The sequence below is a fragment of the Neolamprologus brichardi genome, chromosome 15 (assembly GCF_056152115.1).
Source record: "Neolamprologus brichardi isolate AB-2024 chromosome 15, ASM5615211v1, whole genome shotgun sequence".
Classification (NCBI taxonomy): Eukaryota; Metazoa; Chordata; class Actinopteri; order Cichliformes; family Cichlidae; genus Neolamprologus; species Neolamprologus brichardi.
This window is the reverse complement of record NC_142118.1, coordinates 28,410,706-28,425,675: the sequence shown is the minus strand read 5'-3', so window position 1 is coordinate 28,425,675 and position 14,970 is coordinate 28,410,706. Positions and strand designations below refer to the sequence as shown.

At 39.5% G+C, this 14,970-nt stretch overlaps 4 protein-coding genes across 4 annotated transcripts; 3 read left to right on the top strand and 1 right to left on the bottom strand.

The window, feature by feature from the left end:
* The first annotated feature begins 49 nt into the window (after positions 1-49).
* On the top strand, positions 50-1,548 carry LOC148098550 (uncharacterized). Its single transcript, XM_087852636.1, has one exon. The coding sequence runs from the start codon at positions 260-262 to the stop codon at positions 1,154-1,156; it is 897 nt and encodes a 298-aa protein (XP_087708762.1). The 5' UTR covers positions 50-259; the 3' UTR covers positions 1,157-1,548.
* A 7-nt stretch (positions 1,549-1,555) lies between these two features.
* On the top strand, positions 1,556-2,747 carry LOC148098549 (uncharacterized). The gene has a single exon (XM_087852635.1). The coding sequence runs from the start codon at positions 1,837-1,839 to the stop codon at positions 2,731-2,733; it is 897 nt and encodes a 298-aa protein (XP_087708761.1). The 5' UTR covers positions 1,556-1,836; the 3' UTR covers positions 2,734-2,747.
* A 617-nt stretch (positions 2,748-3,364) lies between these two features.
* LOC148098548 (uncharacterized) lies at positions 3,365-4,483 on the top strand. The gene has a single exon (XM_087852637.1). The coding sequence runs from the start codon at positions 3,396-3,398 to the stop codon at positions 4,290-4,292; it is 897 nt and encodes a 298-aa protein (XP_087708763.1). The 5' UTR covers positions 3,365-3,395; the 3' UTR covers positions 4,293-4,483.
* Positions 4,484-5,702: 1,219 nt separating this feature from the next.
* rpf2 (ribosome production factor 2 homolog) lies at positions 5,703-12,194 on the bottom strand. The gene is made up of 10 exons (XM_006796230.3): positions 12,065-12,194; positions 10,916-11,048; positions 9,036-9,073; positions 8,308-8,347; positions 8,145-8,226; positions 7,785-7,861; positions 6,967-7,066; positions 6,767-6,869; positions 6,542-6,686; positions 5,703-6,016 (listed from the first exon to the last, which is right to left on the bottom strand). The coding sequence occupies exons 1-10, from the start codon at positions 12,085-12,087 to the stop codon at positions 5,831-5,833; spliced, it is 927 nt and encodes a 308-aa protein (XP_006796293.1). The 5' UTR covers positions 12,088-12,194; the 3' UTR covers positions 5,703-5,830.
* Positions 12,195-14,970: the final 2,776 nt, after the last annotated feature.

The following is a 14,970-nucleotide window of genomic DNA, read 5'->3' as shown; positions in this document are numbered from 1 at the left end:
TCCAAAAGAAGAGGACTCTAATGGTGCTTGAATGGTGATAAAGGAGATAGCATACAAAAAGCGGGTCTAATCTGTGACATCATAGAGGTGCAGATGACATCAAAGGAATTCCACATGACAGAACTTCAAAATCCCATAAACAGAGGTTGCAACGTCAACTCATTTCATTGCTGTTTTTCAATTCGGAGCTTATAGTTGCAATTCTCACACGTCTTGACAAAAGGTATTTAAAAGTCCCTGAAGTCATCGCTATGATATCATGGTTGGGTTATCAAAGAAATACTCTTCATCTTGGATGAAGACCATCATTAGAATGATGAAGGCTTTGAGCCTAAAAGATGATCCAACCCAACAGCCAGTGTCTACAAGCCAAGTACGGAGCAGTTTCTCCACTGGAGTGCAAAGTCCACCCAGTGTGATGAAACTATCATTGGTTGATCAATCTGCTTTAACTAGCAACAAACTTGCATCAAAAAGAAAGCGATCTGAAGTTGAGGATCGACTTGATGACAAAAGAAGCTTCTCCACAGCAAAGAAGCAACGGTGTTTCTCTAAAGAGAGACCCTGCAGCCACACTGAAATGAGCAAGACACAGAAGAGGGTACCTAACATATGGATCATCGGCTCAAGTTACATAAAGCGAGGAGAATGGGCAGCACGCCACATGTTTGGAGAAAACTTTGGACTTGATGCCAATGTTCATTGGTTTGGAAAAACAGGGATGCGCTGGGATGGCGTCCTTCTTCGTTTTGATGCAGAGTTGATGTCCAGAAAGAGTCCACCTGATATTTTGGTCATTCATGCAGGCGGGAACGACTTGGGACTCGTATCCGCCCAGGAACTTTCCTCCACAATGACTAAAGACTTGACTGAACTGCATGCAAGGATCCCCTCCATGACAATCCTATATTCCTGCATCAACGAACGCCAAGTGTGGAGGTACAGAAATCCAAAGTACATGATGGACATGGGCGAAAAAACTGTAAACTCAATCATGAGAAAGGCAGTTCATTCCTTTGGAGGGTTCATCATTGAACATCCCTCCCTGAGATATTATGACGAAACCCTGTTCGGACAGGACGGAATTCACTTCAACAAGAAGGGAAATGAAGTGTTTCTGACCAACATCCGCTGTGCCATCGAGAAGATCCTTTAGAACTTGTCTCGCAGAAAATAGACTTGAGAAAACGCACGACCACTGGCAAGCCCAACCTACCATCTGACATCAAGAGCTCTATCAAAACTGTCTTTATTTGATTACTTTAATGTAGTCAAATAAAAATGAGTACAAATCTGAACACTTAAAGTAAACTTCATTAAAATAAAACGATAAATAGATAAATACAAGCTGAATAGTTCAATGTCTTGGCTTCGTTTTAAAGTTTTAATGTTGGCTCTATCAGAATGTATGTGGAAGTAGTTAGAGTTGAAAGACGAGTAAAGTGAATGAGAATTTGAAGAGCCTCCCTTTGAATTACATGGAAATTTTTTGTTGAATAAAGTTGAATAATTTAAAAAAAACATAACAGCCAAAAATGAGAAAAATACAAGCACACATCTCCAAAAGAAGAGGAATCTAATGGTGCTTGAATGGTTTTTCTAAGTTGAATGGTGATAAAGGAGATAGCATACAAAAAGCGGGTCTAATCTGTGACATCATAGAGGTGCAGATGACATCAAAGGAATTCCACATGACAGAACTTCAAAATCCCATAAATAGAGGTTGCAACGTCAACTCATTTCATTGCTGTTTTTCAATTCGGATCTTATAGTTGCAATTCTCACACGTCTTGACAAAAGGTATTTAAAAGTCCCTGAAGTCATCGCTGTGATATCATGGTTGGGTTATCAAAGAAATACTCTTCATCTTGGATGAAGACCATCATTAGAATGATGAAGGCTTTGAGCCTAAAAGATGATCCAACCCAACAGCCAGTGTCTACAAGCCAAGTACGGAGCAGTTTCTCCACTGGAGTGCAAAGTCCACCCAGTGTGATGAAACTATCATTGGTTGATCAATCTGCTTTAACTAGCAACAAACTTGCATCAAAAAGAAAGCGATCTGAAGTTGAGGATCGACTTGATGACAAAAGAAGCTTCTCCACAGCAAAGAAGCAACGGTGTTTCTCTAAAGAGAGACCCTGCAGCCACACTGAAATGAGCAAGACACAGAAGAGGGTACCTAACATATGGATCATCGGCTCAAGTTACATAAAGCGAGGAGAATGGGCAGCACGCCACATGTTTGGAGAAAACTTTGGACTTGATGCCAATGTTCATTGGTTTGGAAAAACAGGGATGCGCTGGGATGGCGTCCTTCTTCGTTTTGATGCAGAGTTGATGTCCAGAAAGAGTCCACCTGATATTTTGGTCATTCATGCAGGCGGGAACGACTTGGGACTCGTATCCGCCCAGGAACTTTCCTCCGCAATGACTAAAGACTTGACTGAACTGCATGCAAGGATCCCCTCCATGACAATCCTATATTCCTGCATCAACGAACGCCAAGTGTGGAGGTACAGAAATCCAAAGTACATGATGGACATGGGCGAAAAAACTGTAAACTCAATCATGAGAAAAGCAGTTCATTCCTTTGGAGGGTTCATCATTGAACATCCCTCCCTGAGATATTATGAAGAAACCCTGTTCGGACAGGACGGAATTCACTTCAACAAGAAGGGAAATGAAGTGTTTCTGACCAACATCCGCTGTGCCATCGAGAAGATCCTTTAGAACTTGTCTCGCAGAAAATAGACTTGAGAAAACGCACGACCACTGGCAAGCCCAACCTACCATCTGACATCAAGAGCTCTATCAAAACTGTCTTTATTTGATTACTTTAATGTAGTCAAATAAAAATGAGTACAAATCTGAACACTTAAAGTAAACTTCATTAAAATAAAACGATAAATAGATAAATACAAGCTGAATAGTTCAATGTCTTGGCTTCGTTTTAAAGTTTTAATGTTGGCTCTATCAGAATGTATGTGGAAGTAGTTAGAGTTGAAAGACGAGTAAAGTGAATGAGAATTTGAAGATCCTCCCTTTGAATTACATGGAATTTTTTTGTTGAATAAAGTTGAATAATTTAAAAAAAACATAACAGCCAAAAATGAGAAAAATACAAGCACACATCTCCAAAAGAAGAGGAATCTAATGGTGCTTGAATGGTGATAAAGGAGATAGCATACAAAAAGCGGGTCTAATCTGTGACATCATAGAGGTGCAGATGACATCAAAGGAATTCCACATGACAGAACTTCAAAATCCCATAAATAGAGGTTGCAACGTCAACTCATTTCATTGCTGTTTTTCAATTCGGATCTTATAGTTGCAATTCTCACACGTCTTGACAAAAGGTATTTAAAAGTCCCTGAAGTCATCGCTGTGATATCATGGTTGGGTTATCAAAGAAATACTCTTCATCTTGGATGAAGACCATCATTAGAATGATGAAGGCTTTGAGCCTAAAAGATGATCCAACCCAACAGCCAGTGTCTACAAGCCAAGTACGGAGCAGTTTCTCCACTGGAGTGCAAAGTCCACCCAGTGTGATGAAACTATCATTGGTTGATCAATCTGCTTTAACTAGCAACAAACTTGCATCAAAAAGAAAGCGATCTGAAGTTGAGGATCGACTTGATGACAAAAGAAGCTTCTCCACAGCAAAGAAGCAACGGTGTTTCTCTAAAGAGAGACCCTGCAGCCACACTGAAATGAGCAAGACACAGAAGAGGGTACCTAACATATGGATCATCGGCTCAAGTTACATAAAGCGAGGAGAATGGGCAGCACGCCACATGTTTGGAGAAAACTTTGGACTTGATGCCAATGTTCATTGGTTTGGAAAAACAGGGATGCGCTGGGATGGCGTCCTTCTTCGTTTTGATGCAGAGTTGATGTCCAGAAAGAGTCCACCTGATATTTTGGTCATTCATGCAGGCGGGAACGACTTGGGACTCGTATCCGCCCAGGAACTTTCCTCCGCAATGACTAAAGACTTGACTGAACTGCATGCAAGGATCCCCTCCATGACAATCCTATATTCCTGCATCAACGAACGCCAAGTGTGGAGGTACAGAAATCCAAAGTACATGATGGACATGGGCGAAAAAACTGTAAACTCAATCATGAGAAAGGCAGTTCATTCCTTTGGAGGGTTCATCATTGAACATCCCTCCCTGAGATATTATGACGAAACCCTATTCGGACAGGACGGAATTCACTTCAACAAGAAGGGAAATGAAGTGTTTCTGACCAACATCCGCTGTGCCATCGAGAAGATCCTTTAGAACTTGTCTCATAGAAAATAGACTTGAGAAAACGCACGACCTCCGGCAAGCCCAACCTACCATCTAACATCAGGAGCTCTATCAAAACTGTCTTTATTTGATTACTTTAATGTAGTCAAATAAAAATAAAAATGAGTACAAATCTGAACACTTAAAGTAAACTTTATTAAAATAAAACGATAAATAGATAAATACAAGCTGAATAGTTCAATGTCTTGGCTTCGTTTTAAAGTTTGAATGGTGGCTCTTTGTGAATGTATGTGGATATACAGGGTGGGCCATTTATACGGATACACCAGAATAAAATGGGAATGGTTGGTGATATTAAAGTCCTGTTTGTGGCACATTAGTATATGTGAGGGGGCAAACTCCTCAAGATGGGTCGTGACCATGGTGGCCATTTAGAAGTCGGCCATCTTGGATACAACTTTTGTTTTTTCAATAGGAAGAGGGCCATGTGACACATCAAACTTATTGGTAATGTCACAAGAAAAACAATGGTGTGCTTGGTTTCAACGTAACTTTATTCTTAGAGTGAAAGCTTTTCAATCATTCACACTAATTAGTGAACACTCTGGAACTGCTGGAATTCTCTCTTTTTTTTTTTTAATATAGAACCCTGTATAACTATTTCAAACATTAAATGTTGCCCTCACTGCAGACATGGGCCTCAAAGTGTTATGAAAATTACCAAGACAACTTTGGCAATGTTCACTGTGGAGTGTTTGTCTCTTCTGGAGTCAAACAGCTGCATCATATCACCTGCACCCTGAACAAACACTTCACTTCATTCTCCACAGACACGTTCCACCATCTGATCTGTGTCTCTGTAGAGGATAACGAGCCCAAACACACCCCAAAGCTTTGAAGTAGTAAAAAGATCAAAAAGGACCAAAGAATGTCCTTGACTGTCACCTGACCTCAACCCCATGCACAATTTAAAGGAGAGAGGGACAAGAATCTGTGACATCATAAAAAACTCTTCGGAGTACTAATCATGTGAACCCCACTGTCCTGTTACATGTCACCTTGTAGAAATGCGGGAAATGAACCAAAACTAAAATTCAAGCAAGATGTTGCCAAAGCACACTTTCAGAAACTATAATCAGCTTTAGTTTTACAAAGTAAACACCCAGGAAGAGAAAATATACTGCACTTAGAGGGAAATAACTCCAGCCCTGCATAATCAAACTTCATATAAATATGTTGTCATGTCTTTCGAAGAACTGAAACAAACTTAGTCTGAACAGAAATCCTTTTTTAAATATTTACTAGCTTTGTGAGAGCAAAACTTAACTGATCTACTGAACCCTCCATCATCACTGGCTTAAATATTTAAGCTTAAGAGAAGGCCCAGATATGTGCACGTGATAAACAATACAACAGAATGTAGGCAGGTACAACAACACATTCAATTGGAGTATTTATTTCACATTTAAAAAACAAAAAACAAACCCTCGGTAAAAAAAACATTTTACCGAGGGTTTGGCGGCACACGGTCAATCATAGAAGCATCCAAAAGGCGTACAAAGTCTGCCTCAACTCTCTACTTTGGCCACCTTGGGTGCCTGTCCCTCCTGCTCCTTTGTGACCACCTCGCCCCTCCTCTTCCTTAGACCCTTCATCTTCCGTGTCTGCAGCTTGGACAGATCCTGTTTCTGCATGTGCACACGGCCAAACTTGGTGCCAAAGGCATCATGGGAAATGTTCTTCTTCTTCTTGGGCTGAAGTAGTGTAAAAGAGAAGACGAGTTAAAACAAACTTTAGCATGTTTGAACACTGGCTGCACAGAGTATTTAGTATCTGTGCAGGATTTTGGCAACCATGTGGTCTTTCCTCTGGCGCCATCTTCAGGACAAACACTGAATATTTGGAATCATCCATACGAGAACAGAAAAGCAACATCTCTATATTTTTTAAACCAGGACACCATTTCATTTGTAACACAAGGAGCTTCAAAGATTGAATAATAAGGCTGAAAGGGGCTTTGCTCATATGGAAATGTATATGAATAGAGTAGAAAAAGAACGAGTCAATAACAACATGCCCAAAGGACAAATCCACTGAGAAGTCAAGGAAGCTAGCAAACAGTCATATCCACATAGGCTAAGGCCCGGCCACCCGACGCTCGCCCTCGAGCACCTCCCCCAGGACTAGCTTCAGGGTTGGACATGCTTGATTTCTGTTTCATCACAGGATTGTCAGAATGAGATGTTAAGACAGTCAGGAACATGTCCATTCATATTTACCTTCAGGGCTTTGGGCTGCTTATGAGCCAACTTGTACAAGTCATCTGAAGCCAGATGCGTTCTCTTTAGGACAAAATCAAATGACGGTCCAATCTCTTCCAGCTCGATCCGCGGTGTCCGGCAGCCAGACTTCTTCAACAGAGACCTGAAATTACACCCATCATTATCTCAGTTCTGGATGTCGGCAGTCAAATTTTCCTCGCTAAATTATTACAGTTTCAGCACCTGTAGCTGCGCATGTAAATTTTTCCATCGATGGCAGTGAAGTGCAAAATGTGTTCTAAACCTGCCAGACGCACTGCAGGCACAGTGGGACCCCTGAAGAAGTCTGAGACAAAAGAAATAAACAGACTAATCAATTAAAACAACAACAACACAATATCAGAATCAAACCGGTTAACACTTTTAGTGTGCTGTGTGAGTACCTATTAGCAGACTCTTCAGACGTCTGTGCTCGTTATCTGTATCAAAAGCTTCCCCTGCAAACACGAGCATTGGTTTGGTTCCTTCAGGACATTTACTGGCCTAGAACAGAAAACAAAGACTTTATTTTAGGAGACTGTGATTTGTACTTTGACCAGGTTCACTCGGGTGCTTGTAGAGTGGGTATGGTAACACAAGAGATTAAAAATGATGGAAACTATTGGAGTGAAGCAGCGATAGGTCTCAAGAACACGACAGTTTGTTCCCTTATGTTGTTTCAGAGTGTTTGAACTCAAGGCTCCTCATTGGTTTGGTGAATGTACAATTATGATAGAAAGAAAGTAGAACCTCTAAGGTTTTACGTATCAGGAAATAATATCAATGATCTGGTCCAGGCTTGGTAGGTAAACAACAATCCATGAATATTACACTGTGTCACTGTTTATGTAACAAAAAGTGAAACAAATTGCAGAAGCAGTATGTGGAAAAACTAAGTACACCTTATGGTGCCATTCTACTGTCGCCTGTGTTGTGGGTGTCGCAAGCCGATTTTAATTTTACATCATGTGTTGTGTCGGCCAGTCGTGCATCTCTAGAGTTTTGCAATAGTTTTTCAATATCCCTGCTGTAATGGTCACTATGCTCACGGCCGCACCCGCGTCTTTATGTATGTGTGATAGCTGTATGGTTTAACTTTACACACAGAGATAGGTTTTGGTCTCTAGTTTACATTATGAGGAAAATAACAAGGTGATGAAATGACTGTGACCATGAGTCAAAATGACTCCCTAGCCAGACACAGCATGACTGAAATCATTACCTTAATTTCACTCAGGGAGACGTACTTCTCAATTCCAAGTTCAATCATATCAAGTACATGGAAGTCAAATAGACGACCTGCAAACAAACAAGCGAACAATTTATTTGATTGGGTCAATTAAAAATCTGAAAACCTTTCCTTTGCAGAGCATCTTCTACACTGGAATATTTTTTACTGAAAACCTGCAGACCAGTATTCACTAGCATTATGCTGATAGTCTGCTAAACATAAAACACAACGTATAACGTGAGACGAGACACTGACAGTCCAGTATCATGTAAAAACCTGAAAACAGATGTTATAGCTGCTGTATGTATATTTAAAATACAGGGGAGTGATAGAGAGAAAGTTTAAATTTACCAAATATGAAGTTGTTGGGCCGTTTCTTATTGTGGGAACCGAACAGGAACAGGGAGCAGTCTGTCTTCTTGGAAAAGAACTCCTAAAATAAATGTTAGATTATTAACAAGAAAAGCAACACTGGTGAAAACTCTGAAAAGGACCATCGCCCCTCTGCACTCACCAGTGATGTTGAGTCCTCAAACGGCCGAGTGATGTTCTTTCTAAAAAGCGTACACAGACAACATCAAGACAGAAAACAGACACTATAGGTGACTTCACTCTTAGACCAGAGTAGCTTTGTATGATCACCCACTGTCTGAAACAAGCCCTTTTAGCTCCCTTTATGCCAGCTTTTATTCTAATTGGCTGTTCCGTTTAAAAATATTAGGTTTTAGTGGATGTCTGGAGCTGCTGTGTGCCTGAGACAACCATATGAGAGAAATTCATTCTCGCTGACGTCACCTAGAGCCAAGAGTAGAACAGAAATGGTCTGAAATCAAGGATTTAGAGAAGTACCAACAAGAGAAACATACACCAGCTGAATAAAATAGGAAAAAGGCAGGCTTGGTCTTCCGTTTTAGGCTGCTCCACAGCCACTGTAATGTGATCACACAGCCACTTCTACTTAAACTCCCCGTTAAGGTACAGGTAGTTGCTGCAGTACTCTTTTGGACACTAGGTGTCACCACTCACCACATAACTGCCACACTGGCACTGACATAAGAAGAAGAAGAAGAAGTAGAATTCTTTACCTCCCAGTCATAATCAGAAGCAACCAAATAGACAATTCAAAGTTTTTCATCTCAAATATCTAGAAACGACCCACACTAAGCAGATGAACTGATAAACCTGTTCCATCAAATGAAACCAGAGCATTTATTATAGGAACAAAGTGGATATGTCACTTACTTTTTGTACAGCACAGCATTGGGTTTCTTCAGGGAATACTGTGAAGGAAACAAATGTACTTGCATGAATTTACAGAAAAATTACACATGAAAAAACAAAAAAACTCAAAATGCACTGTGAGATGGAAAAATCAAAAAAAATTGATCTCAGTTTGGAAAAAGTGAATGCCACAGATTCATCCAGTGAAATTAAACCGTCGGCGTGACCAGATGCTTTAAGAACAGATGAGTAAAATATTTTTAACACACTAAATATTCACATGGATTTTACACGTCCAGTAGGCTTGGGCGATATGTAAAAAGTTATAACCGACAATCGCCAGTCCAATAATCAATGATGGGCAATATATTTGCGCATGTGCAGATTTTTTGATGGGCAGAGCAATGTAATTATGCACGGACTGATTTGTACGTTTACAACACAGAAGAACTCCAACTAATTTCCCCTCCAAAAATTAAGGCTGTCAGCGTTAATGCGGTCATCACTATTAACGCGATTAAAATTTTTTAACGCGCTCAACCCATCTGGAGCGCAGAATGAACAAACCTTGGACAAACTGCCCGAAATGCATTGACAGAGACATTTCAGGGATTTTGACTCAGACTGTGCTCCAGATGGGTTAATTTTTCCTGTTGGCTGCTTCTATTAGATCCACCATTTGCAAACTTACTCAAATAAATAAATAAATTGTAAAAACGATCGACGATGGGCTTAGCCTTATGTCGATAGTCAATATATTCGGCCAGTCACCCAACCCTAACGTCCAGCCTCAAGCTGATAGGCGTCAATCTGTGTTATTGATTTTCTTTAGATCGTGGCACAATATCTTACTTCTTGAGATTTTTTTAGCCTGCTTCACTTTGTCAGATAGACTCTAAAAGTCTTGTTCTGGCTGTGATCAGGCCTGGGTGTGGTTATCTGAAATTAAACTCAGCTTTCCAAAGAACTTAATAGTATTTTCACACCTGTGCTATTTAAGCTATTTCGATCAAACTCTTGTTCATTTCCCCCCTCAGTGCAGTTCGTTTTTTGCAGATTTGGTCTTGTTATTGTTCCAAGCAAACTCCAGAGTGGTTTGTTTACAGTGTGAACATGATCTGACCTCAATCTGAACCAACTACCAGGTGTATGTTACAAGTCTAAGCTAAAAAAAAAACAACAACAAAAAAAAAAAAAACGTCCTGTAGCCAGGTGTGCTTTGTATTCAGCATGCAGCGAGGAACTATAGATGTGCAAAGGTCTGTACGGGCTAGCCCCTAGCAGTATTGTGTTCTCCAATAGTCTAGAGCATAGGTGTCAAACTTTGGCCCGCGAAGCCATACCAAATTACTATTAGAGCTGGCCTACTGGTATTATACAGCTAATATATATATTGTTTAGTATTAAGCTTTGCTTGTTCCATATTCAGTTTTTCAGCAAAACTTGTTTAAGTCCATAAAAAAAGATTAATTCTTTTATCTAGAGGAAGATTTTTTTTTCAATAAATATTAATGTTAGCCCGCGACTTTGTTCCAGTTTTGAATTTTGACCCACTGTGTATTTGAGTTTGACACCCCTGGTCTAGAACATAGCAGCTTCTTCCTGCTGCCACAGACACATGTGGCCAATAAGCCGACTGAACATTCTCATGTGGTTTGTAGTAAGGCATTTGGTGCAAAAACAAACCAGATCATTGGGAATAGATCCAAGTGTAAAAACTCATCATTTACAGGTGTGAAAACACCCCAAAGTTTAAGAATTGTGGGTGGGGCTTTTTCCACATAGAGCCAGGTAGGGTTGGACAGCTTTTGTCTAATACTAAAATCTGTTTGATGATCTGAAACATGTCAGTGTGACAAATATGCCAAACTCCATCCTTACACAGCTCCTCTGTGACTTACTATGTCCTTGAGGGCCTGCGTGACGGTCTGACTTGTGTTCCCTCCTTTCATAATCATGGCACTCTTCACATCTTCAGTCAATTTGGGTGCTCTGCTCTCCAAGAAGCGTTTTGAGCGCTTTGTCTTCGGTTTTCTGAGGAAGAAAACACAAGGGAATATAAGAAAGATGACAAACTGCACACAAGGCAAACTATCAGAAAATCAAACCGGTATTTCTGATTGGTTGATGACCTAAAAATGTACGTCAATTAGCCAATACAGATATTGTTTCTGTTCATCTTGTTTCCGATCTTCCTCTTTCTTTCAGAGACACGGGGAAATCATCTTCATAAAATAACTTCACTGTCTGAATGTCTTCTAGCTTGACAACAAACTATCTTAAAACTTAGAGCATTGTTTCAGAGAGCAGCCCTGATGTAAATCAAATCATATACTCTGCCAATACATTAACAGATGCCTAAGAATAATGCTATGTTTAGAATAGAGACTTTATGTGCACAGTGCTGAAGAAATATTAACCAAACTTGTATGCAATGCCAGTATGTACCAAACATAATCCACTGAAAGTAAGATGGTAACCTTAAAAAGTTTAGTTTCAGAAGAGAGACTGAATACAAAAACAAGACATTTAAATGAGTTTATTAATTATATTAATACGATTGCCTTAAACATAAAATACTCAAACCGAATGTAACTCAGACCGTTAGACCCTGAATTTTAGGCATAACACCACTAATCTCACAGCACATTAAAGACGAACATGAGGCTGAGAGATAGGGAAATCGATTTGATTATGCGCTTATGTAGAAATATGGGGTGTCTCCAAATCCTTTGTGGCATCTGAAGATCAGACAATGAGATGCCACAGAAACATGGCACAGTGAGATGCCACAGAAACATGGCACAGAGACATGCCACAGAAACATGGCACAGAGACATGCCACAGTGAGAAGCCACAGAAACATGGCAAAGAGACATGCCACAGAAACATGACACAGTGAGACGCCACAGAGACATGCCGATTCCATGACGGAGCTAGCTGCAGTTAGCCGGCAGCTAAAGGTTAGCAGCTTTGCCATAAACAGCACATTCATAAGACGATACATAGCAACACTTCCCAGCCCCCCCAAAGCGAGAGTCCACACTTACATTACAGAATCCAACTGCGTCATTGTATATGTATTTTTATTCCTAATCGCTAACGACCACACTAATTAAGAAACACGTGAAAACAACAAGAGCGACGATTTTCTTCTTCGATCATATATAACAAAAAAACCGAACTCAAAATACTGCCATCAAGTGGTCATCTGCTGATGGCCTTTTAAACTCTGAAGGCAGATCCCATCCCCATATCTGATCAGACTGTACAAGAAGTTCAGATTGTCATTTCTCACTCCAAAAATAAAAAATCTCCTGGAATAGAGTGCCTCTTGACTAAATTTTATACATTATTATATATTATGTTATATAATAATGTATGTTAATATAATTATATTTAAAAAAATTTAATCAGGAAAAACCTGCTGGGTTGGATTTTAGACTTTTTAACTGACAGGTCACGAAGAGTGAGAATAAATGGTGTTCTGCCTGACCCAGTGTTCTCCTCCACAGGTTCTCCCCAACGGTGCGTCTTACCGCCCTTATTATTCATTCTCTATACAAACATGAGCAGATATGCCGCCATCATTTAACTTAATAACTGTTTTTTGATTTAATTCATCTTGTCTAATTATTACCAAATGTGTTTAAATAGGTGTGTGTGTTTTGTGAAGGGATGTCAAATGCTATAATGTTTCTGTAAAGCAAATTTACCTATGGGTATAAATAAAGTAACCTTGAACCTGAATTGTTTTCTAATGAGCTAGCTTCCTTTCATTATAGGTTGATATAGAAAGTATACAAAACAGAGTTGTTTCAACAGCCTTAATCCTTAAATGTTGCTAAAACCCAATGAAGGATCTTCAGGACAATGGGCGTCCCATTTTTTTTTTTTTTTTTTACTGAATAACGATTATACATTTCTAGCATTAATTCTTGCCAAAAGTTTAAAATCTATTTTGAACTCAGTTATCAATTAGACACAACCAGGCTTTATAATGCTTATCTTGGATTACCCTGAAGTTATTGAACATTCATTTTACTGTTAGATTTTTTTACAAGGCATTTGATACACCAGAGCACAGCTTTATTTTTCAGGCTCTCAATAAATTTAGATTTGGTTGTAACTTCATTGCTGCTGTGAGAACAATAAGGAACTTGTTGTTTAATTTTCCCATATCTCTTTCTCCTGGTTGGTTCACCTCTGGGCTGTCAGAAAAAAATCTTTAATAATAATCCCATTAAAGGAATTTCTTTACCTGGGCAAGAATTGATTTTAGCATAGAGCCTTCTTTTTAAAGGATGACACCCAAATTCCTTAAGCTATTAAAACAAACCATCAGGTCTCTTACTTAACATCAATAAATGTAAACTAATCACAATTAAAGACAGTTCGTTTCACATTAGGTCTTGAGATTTTTGCATAAACTACACCAAAACCCACTTAATCATCCCTTTAAAGCTTTCTGATGCAGTCAGACCGTCCTACAGGGTCTTGATGCCAAAATACTTCAAAATAAAAGCACACAGATCTCACATTTAAGTATCTTTTATTGAAGCATTAAGCTCATAGCACAGATATTTAGCACATCTTGACCATCCAGAGAACAGATAAATGAATTAGAACAGCAAAGTTGCTCATTCAGTACAACCTGCAACTGTACCCTCTCAAGCAGGAGGCTTTCCTGGCTTCCGCCTCCTTGAATTCACAAAGCAAAGTGATAACATGATCTAGTCAACTTGGAAAAGGTCATCCCTCGACTAACTTTGTTGGAACATTGTTTTCACAAAACATCTAGAACCAAAGGGCAGAAAGAAAAAAAATTAAAAATAAAATAATTGGTCCGCAGCAGAAATACAAAATATTTTGTATAAAATTCAATTACCATTAAACTGCAAAATAGAGTTCACCATATAAAAACACCAATGATCCACACCACACCAACAAGGCTGAAATGCACTTAATCCAACAGCTAGCATACCATTTCTGTTGCTAGATGGAAATTCTTAAAAAATATAAGTCAGACTACCATTACAAGTCATTTAATCTTAAAATTGAAGAGAGAGAGAGGAAAAAAAAAAAAAAAAAAAAAAAAAAGAAGCCACGTAGCCACACTAGAGGGACACTTTTCAAAATTCCTGCCCTTATATAGATAAATTTACCAAGTGCTAGCTTGACTAGCATGCTAAGTTCCTTAGATGATGTGAAGTGCTGAAATCAGAATAAAACTACTATCACATCTGCAAGATTCTAACAGCATTCTCTGGCAGGAGAAGCTAAACCTTAGCTGTAGGGTATCAAATAAAAACAAAACCACAAACAAGACTGAAACTTCTCCTGCTTTCAGCACCCGTCTGAAGCCTGAAATCTATAAGAGTTAAACAGATACATGAAATTTATAAAAAATAAAATAAAAACCAAAACAAAAAGGGGGCATAAAATACAAACAAAACCTCCTATCCAAAATGCACCAGGTTGGGGCAGTTCCAACTTTCAGCTTGTAAAACAAGAGGAAGGTGAAGCACACACACTGACAGCAGAGACAGCGCTACATTACACTGTTGAGCAACACGGCACTAGTAGTCACATGCAGTGTGTCAGGATTCCCCCTGCAAACAAAGGGCATTGACCCAAATGACAAAAAGAAAAAAGTGAGGGCACAATAAATTTCATAAAATGGCAGTTTATGTAGTGGTTATATGCGGAATGATCTGGGATCACCCTGGCATGCTCAGACTAGTGGGCCTCTTTTGTGCGCTTACATCTCTGTATGTGGCAGAAAGAGACAGGATGGATATTATGTTTGGGGGGAATGCTTTGGTGAGCAACTAAAGCAAAAAGTGTCTGATTCATTATTTCCTTTCAGAGCTGGACACAGTGCGAGTGGCCAGGAGGGCTGGCTCTCGGTGGGCTGGGGCTGAACAATGGCCGGTCAGCAGAGGGCATTGTGAGC